This window comes from Pteropus medius, unplaced genomic scaffold (assembly GCF_902729225.1).
Source record: "Pteropus medius unplaced genomic scaffold, Ma_sr-lr_union100, whole genome shotgun sequence".
NCBI classification, from domain to species: Eukaryota; Metazoa; Chordata; class Mammalia; order Chiroptera; family Pteropodidae; genus Pteropus; species Pteropus medius.
The window spans coordinates 15,499,319-15,506,732 of record NW_024342467.1 but is presented as its reverse complement, the minus strand read 5'-3'; the positions used below and the strand labels follow the sequence as shown (position 1 = coordinate 15,506,732).

Genomic DNA, 7,414 nt, shown 5'->3' with positions numbered 1-7,414 from the left:
TACGCTAACTACCTTAGTTCTCCAAAACCCATCTGCCTGGAGCCAAGGTCTGCTCACTCATAATTCTTCACTGACCACTGCCAGTGATCTCATCTTTCCTTAAATTCAGAACTTGTTTCTATCACTGACCTATATACATTGCTAAATGAGGCAATTAATCAGTGTCAAACACTGGAATTATTAAAACTCATCTGCAGCCTTCCATTATTATTTAATCTCTCCATGCCTTGCCCTTCCCACTAGATTGTCAGCTTCTTGAGGGGAAGATGTGTCTCTTTCTTTTAATTTTCCAGATTAGGTTCTTAAAATTACATTTCTGAACACTCTGGCATTGGGGGTTGGGGTGAGGTGGAGAGAGAAGGGCCTTTGCTTTGAGCAAGATAGTCTGCTTGAACAAACAGTAATTAACAGCTCTTCCTTGCTCATTCTCATTCTCAGCAGGGGCTGCCCTCAAAAGAGCCGCCGCTGATAAATGCTCCATTCTCTATTGATAATAAATGCTAAGACTTCCCCAACTGGGCCAGGCCTGAGAACTTTTGGCCCTAAAGACGCTGAAGATCACTGCAAGCCCAGACTTCGAGTGGAACCCGACCGCCTCCTTCCCACACGTAGCAGTTACCAGAGGGTGCGGGAAGGTTATTACATATATGTGCACGCGCAGAGCCTCCCCCAGAGCTGTGAGACTGAAGGAGAATTGATGGGACCGAATCATCAAAATTTGCCAGAGACACTTTTACCATGGTAGAACCAGTTCTGAGCTCCCTTCATGCTCTTGCCTAGAGCGGGGCCAAGCAAATACTCGGTTCAGATCCCTTCAGGGGGCGGAGCCTCTCCTCAGCCGCCAGTACATTGATGTCAAAAACCCAAACGAGCAACAGTTAGAATGGGTTGACCCGGCCTCTGCTGACAGTAGCCCTCCGACAGCTATCTGCAGACAACCTGTGCTCCCCAAAACTTGTACAGAATGCTGGCAGAGTCTGTGCTGCCCAAACCTCCCGCAGGGTGGCACCTGGAAGAGCAAGGGACTTAAAACCGAGTAAGACAAGCCGGGCTCCCACTGCTCCGAAGCGACTGGTGTACTCGTCTAAAATAAAAAGGTCTCTGTCTGCAAAGCCGGTTTGCTCCACCGGTAATCCACCCCCGCCCCCAGCCCAGCGTGTCCGCCCCGTACAGCTGTTTTTAATCCCTACTTTTCTCACTTGGCGTCCCGGGCTCGGGCTGACCAGACGCGGAGCCACTTAGCGTTTCCTCCTCCCCCTGTCGGGGTCTGTCCTCCCTCCGTCGTCTCCTCTTTCCCCGCCTGCATCCCTGGGGGGCAGAGTGTGGGAAGAACGAATTTCCGCCTGGTTTGCTCGCCACTCGCCGACTTGGGTCCCTTCCGGACGCAGCCTGTGCACCCCGGCTCCTCCCCCGGCTGTTTCACCGAGGCCGAGCTCCCAGTCCCGGACCCAGAGCGAGGAGGCGCAGGCTGCGGGGGCCGAGCCGCCGGGGCGCAGCAGCCAAGCCGCGCCCCGAGCAGCTCTTGGAAGGTCTCCCGCCTGCAGCTGGGGAATCCACTCGGCGGGGAGAATCCGTGCCAGGGAATCCAGCTCTCCGGACTCGAGCTGCAAACAAAAAGCTCAGTTCTTGCTACTCCCTCCGCCCCACAACGCGCACCCGGAGAAACAGTTTTCTGCAGAAATGCAACAAGTAGCCCCCGGAGCTCGCAGAGCGCCCTGCGCCTCCTGACTTGGCTGGGCGAAGCCCGCCTGCAGAGACCCGGGCCAGCCACGGGACAAAGGGCGGAGGAGGGGCTGGACGGCGGAGCGGAGTCCGAAAGAGGCCATTTAGCGACTCTGGCCAGGCCAAGGGGAATGCAGAAGAGACACAAGGCCGGCGGGCCAAGAGGACGATCCGGCCGCTGCACGCAGGGCGGGCGGCGATGGAGGCTGCCCGCGCCGTGCGCTTCCTGCTCGTGGTGTGCGGCTGCCTCACGCTCCCGCCGCGGGCGGAGCCCGTGTGCCCCGAGCGCTGCGACTGCCAGCATCCCCAGCACCTCCTGTGCACCAACAGGGGGCTCCGCGCCGTGCCCAAGACCAGCTCGCTGCCAAGCCCCCTGGACGTGCTCACCTACAGCCTCGGCGGTAACTTCATAACCAACATCACGGCCTTCGACTTCCACCGCCTGGGGCAGCTCAGACGGCTGGACCTGCAGTACAACCAGATCCGCTCTCTGCACCCCAAGACCTTCGAGAAGCTCTCGCGACTGGAGGAGCTCTATTTAGGGAACAACCTCCTCCAGGCGCTGGCCCCAGGCACGCTGGCCCCGCTGCGCAAGCTGCGCATCCTCTATGCCAACGGGAACGAGATCGGCCGCCTGAGCCGCGGCTCCTTCGAGGGCCTAGAGAGTCTGGTCAAGCTGCGGCTGGACGGGAACGCCCTGGGGGCACTGCCGGACGCGGTCTTCGCCCCCTTGGGCAATTTGCTCTATCTACATCTGGAGTCCAACCGGATCCGGTTTCTGGGCAAGAACGTCTTCGCCCAGCTGGGCAAGCTGCGCTTCCTCAACCTCTCTGCCAACGAGCTGCAGCCATCCTTACGACACGCGGCCACCTTCGCGCCGCTGCGCTCCCTCTCCACCCTCATTCTCTCGGCCAACAGCTTGCAGCACCTCGGGCCGCGCGTCTTCCAGCACCTGCCGCGCCTCGGCCTACTCTCTCTCAGGGGCAACCAGCTCACAAACCTCGCACCTGAGGCCTTCTGGGGCTTGGAGGCCCTGCGCGAGCTGCGCCTGGAAGGCAATCGTCTGAGCCAGCTGCCGGTGGCGCTGCTGGAGCCTCTGCACAGCCTGGAGGCCCTGGACCTGAGCGGCAACGAGCTGTCCGCTCTGCACCCCACTGCCTTTGGCCACCTGGGCCGGTTGCGCGAGCTCAGCCTACGCGACAACGCTCTCAGCGCCCTGTCTGGGGACATCTTCGCCGCCAGCCCGGCCCTCTACCGGCTGGATCTAGACGGCAACGGCTGGACTTGTGACTGCCGGCTACGGGGCCTGAAGCGCTGGATGGGCGACTGGCACTCGCAAGGCCGCCTTCTCACCGTCTTCGTGCAGTGTCGCCACCCCCCGGCCCTGAGGGGGAAGTACCTGGATTACCTAGACGACCAGCAATTGCAGAACGGGACTTGCGCAGATCCCCCGCCCTCGGTTTCCCCGACCGCCGACGGCGAGCGGCGACCCTTACCTACTGCCACCAGGGAGGAAATGGCGCCCCCTGCAGGTGGCCTCACGGAGGAGATGCCGCCTCAGCCGCAGTCCCAGCAGCGGGGCCGATTACTGCCCGGGGCGGCCTGGGATGGGGCCGCCAGGGAACTGCTGGGCAACCGCAGCGCCGTGAGGCTGAGCCGACGCGGCCCGGGCCTCCAGCAGCCCGGCCCCTCCGCCGCTGGTGCCGCGGGCCAGGCGCCACCCCCCCTGGACCTGCTCGAGAAGCCCGAGCGGCAACGTCCTACTCCGGACGATCCTGCCCCCGCGGAGCCCACCTCGACGGCTGCGCCGGCCTCTGCGCCACTGCCCGCCGGCGACCCCTGGCAGCGCGCGGTGAAGCAGCTCCTGGCCGCCCAGCAGCAGGGGAGCGCCGCCCAGTCCGACGGCGGGGTTGGCCTGCCGCCGCTGGTGTCCGACCCGTGTGACTTCAACAAATTCGTTCTGTGCAACCTGACGGTGGAGGCGGTGGGCTCCGACAGCGCCTCGGTGCGCTGGGCGGTGCGCGAGCACCGCAGTCCCCGGCCGCTGGGCGGCGCGCGCTTCCGCCTGCTCTTCGACCGCTTTGGCCAGCAGCCGAAATTCCACCGCTTCGTCTACCTGCCCGAGCGCAGCGACTCGGCCACACTGCGCGAGCTGCGCGGAGACACCCCCTACCTGGTGTGCGTGGAGGGCGTGCTTGGGGGACGGGTCTGCCCGGTGGCCCCCCGCGACCACTGCGCGGGGCTGGTCACCCTGCCGGAGCCTGGGAGTCGGAGCGGTGTTGACTACCAGCTGCTGACCTTGGCCCTGCTGGCCGTCAACGCGCTGCTAGTGCTCCTGGCCTTGGCGGCCTGGGGGTCACGCTGGCTGCGGAGGAAGCTGCGGGCCAGGCGAAAGGGCGGGGCCCCTGTCCACGTTCGCCACATGTACTCCACCCGACGGCCCCTGCGCTCCATGGGCACTGGCGTGTCTGCAGACTTCTCTGGATTCCAGTCGCACCGGCCGCGCACCACCGTGTGCGCGCTCAGCGAGGCGGACCTCATCGAGTTCCCCTGCGACCGCTTCATGGACAGCGGGGGCGGAGGCGGGGGTGGCAGCTTGAGGCGCGAGGATCATCTCCTGCAACGATTTGCCGACTAGATCCAGGGCCTCCAGGGGTGTGGAGACTGTCTCATTGGCCTTGAGGAGCCACCTCTCCGCTGGGCCCCTCAACCCACCTCGGGGGGAGATGTCATTTCCTCAGAGCGTCTCCTTTCCTCCTTTTGTGCACTTGCCAGAGAGGCCAAAGGGAACAGACAGCTAATTCGGCTCCCCGCCCCCCCAATTCCCAGTAGTCACTCATGAAGTAAATGGATGGTACTTGGTAGTCAAGGCCAATAGTAGGGGACACGTGGATGGTGGGGTCTAGAGGTGGGAGGCCTTTACGTGGAGCCCTTGGCGCGGCTAGGAGAATGGCTTTTGTGGCATTGCAGTGCAATAGCCTGACCCCTTTGGGAGTAGAAAAGGGTGCTTGTGCCCCCAATATGGCCAGAAAGGGATTTAGATGCATGCTTTTTATTTGTGCGGTGTCCAACAGAGGAGTTTGGGTTCTGTTTAAGGAAAAAGGACTTATAACCATTACAAAGGAGGGTTGGCAAGTGACTGTACTGCTCGAGCGGTCTCTGCCAGGAAGGCTGGTGTGAACAGGTGGCAAAGTTTAACACACTCACCAAGGAACTCTTTTATGAACATTCAGGATAACTTAATGTTTAAATAATTAGACACTATTTTTTTTTTTTCAGCAATGTGAAGAGCTCTGACATTTAACAAACTGACGAATAAACTCAAGGACTATTTTAGTTGAGCCCAGGGGTTCAACTATTTTCTTTTTAACCTTAACATCACAAGAACGTTTGCTGACCTTGGGGTTAACTAAAATTACGTACTTTCTCTGGAGAAGGCTGCATGCAAGACTTCTCTATCAGGGTTGCTCCTGTGGCTTCCTAATTTTATTTTTGTAAACCTATACATGGAAAAGGATATTTCAGTGCCAGACTTGATAAAGAATGTAATGTGTATGTGAGTGATGGCCCCGTAGAGAACAGTTTGCTTACCACATCTCTGACAATGTATCCAGATTGGAATAAATATGATGTGGTACTTTTTACGTTTTTATCAGCGACACGCAGTTGACTGTGCCCTATGTCCTTCGAGATGCACAGTTAAATGATAAAAGTAATTTCCTAATAGGGGGGCAAAAGGTGATTGTCAATCAATAGTGTAATATTTGATCATGTTAATGTCTTAATCTATATGAAATCATAGAAGGGAAGAAACTATTGGGGAAAAAAATGTGAAAAAATGTACATCAGTGGTTGTCTGTTTCTACTAAAACCAGAAGATTGTTATGAGTACTTAAACCTCACTGTGAAATAATTCTATATTTTGCAAATTAATCCCTTCACTACCCAGTGTTTTACCATGTAATTAAATCGTATCTTTTAGTTAATAATTGCAGTATTTCTTTTAAATGTTTTTGTTTTAAACTTAGTCTCCTTTATTTGCTCTGTTGTTTTCAACTATTTGAGATACTTTCATTCCCTGATATTTATGAGGACGTGTTTATCACTAAATGTAGAGCTTTGGTTTACATTAATAGTTTCGTGTGTGGTCTAGAAATGTAGTCGCTAAGAGGGTGTGCGCGGTGATATTGACCGCTGGGTATGGATTCATTGGCAGCGGGGTGCCGTGGAGGCCACTGCAATGGTGCTAAGGCTGACAGTGAATCTTCTGCGTAGGGCCTTAAGCCCCTGAGGGTCCTGATGACTCAGGGAATCTATCATAGTCCAGGGGTCCTTCACCCCCAGTCCACTGCTTTTATGTCTGGCCTCACTGAGCCAGGCCTGCCCTTGTCCCAATAGCTGAGAAGGGACCTGATCTTTGTTTATGTTCAGATGAATAAATGTCCAGACCACTTAAAGTGCAGCTGCTTTTCTGGCAGTCTTATCTGTGGGGCCAAAACTTAATAAACCACAGGAAATAGACTGTCATTCTTAGTTTGCTCCCAGAGCTTATTTTGGATTCCAAGCTTATTGGTACAGCGAGGGGAGAGGTGTAATTGTTTGCTCTTATTTGCAACCGTTGCGCTGTCGCGTGCCTTTCCTATTCCTCATTTTTTTTCATTCGTACAGCAATTGCAACTCTTAGCTGTTTCTTTTGCACAGCAGTGTATTGAGTCCTATTAAGAGTCTGGAAAAGACCTCCGATTTTCCCCACCACCCGCCCTTTTAACTGCAGATCATCACTGAAAATGCTTAATGCCTGGATCTGTGTAAAAACAGTTTCACTGGAAAGTCTTTCAGTGGGAAATGAATAAATGTTATACATTGTTATGTTCAGTTACTTCAATAAACCCACTTACTAATAGAGATGTTTCATTATTGGAGTTTCTAATATTTTATACACTTTCATAATGATACACCAATCTTTCTACAGCAGTTTTCATCAGTGAAAATGAACCAGAAGTATGAAGTCTTTCTGTCCTCTTTCAATGATTTTTTTCCCCCTTTTCCACGGTAGAGTACAGATCTTATTGTTAAGGAATGGTTGTGTGACTTTTTGCCCAAAGAAACAATGAGATGGCTCTAAAAGCGAGGGTCAGCCATGATGTGAAACGCTGCTAGAACACCAGTGACAGCAAGATGATTGAGTCTCAGCAGGTATCAGCTGTTTAAAGGAAAGCGAATTAAAAGTCAAGCCCTTTGACCGTCACGGTCAATAATAAGAAAGTATTATCTTGAACTAGAGATCATTTCTGCCATTACAAACTTTATGAAAAGATAAAATCCCTAAAGAAAAAAGAATCGACTTTGTAAGTGTTAAATAAGGAGCCATTGAAGCTTTCTGGAATATGGGGGGACCCTCAGCCCAACCAATAAGAGTATTGCTTTCATAAGGCAGATCATTTTGTGATGCTGCAGGGTAATAATTAGCATGTGATCAGAACACCCTCACTAATTTGCCACATTCTTGGTTTTCACCAGAAGTACAGCAAAATGGGCAGCTTCTGTATATTAAGAAACCATTAAAATAGACAGCAGATTACCTGCCTGGCATTTGTAGTTAACCTCTCCCCATCTGCTTCTAAGACTTGGGGATGAGTGACAATGAAGCATTCTAATGTTAGAAATTTATTCAAAATTCCAGACCCAGGAT

General features: G+C 54.4%; 1 protein-coding gene across 1 annotated transcript; it reads left to right on the top strand.

The window, feature by feature from the left end:
• The first annotated feature begins 1,884 nt into the window (after positions 1 to 1,884).
• Positions 1,885 to 6,625, top strand: TRIL (TLR4 interactor with leucine rich repeats). The gene has a single exon (XM_039862626.1). It carries the CDS (start codon positions 1,922 to 1,924, stop codon positions 4,358 to 4,360), a length of 2,439 nt encoding a protein of 812 aa, XP_039718560.1. The 5' UTR covers positions 1,885 to 1,921; the 3' UTR covers positions 4,361 to 6,625.
• Positions 6,626 to 7,414: the final 789 nt, after the last annotated feature.

Coding starts and splice junctions, on each gene's coding strand:
- TRIL (XM_039862626.1), top strand. CDS start 1,922: ATGGAGGCTGCCCGCGCCGTGCGCTTCCTGCTCGTGGTGTGCGGCTGC.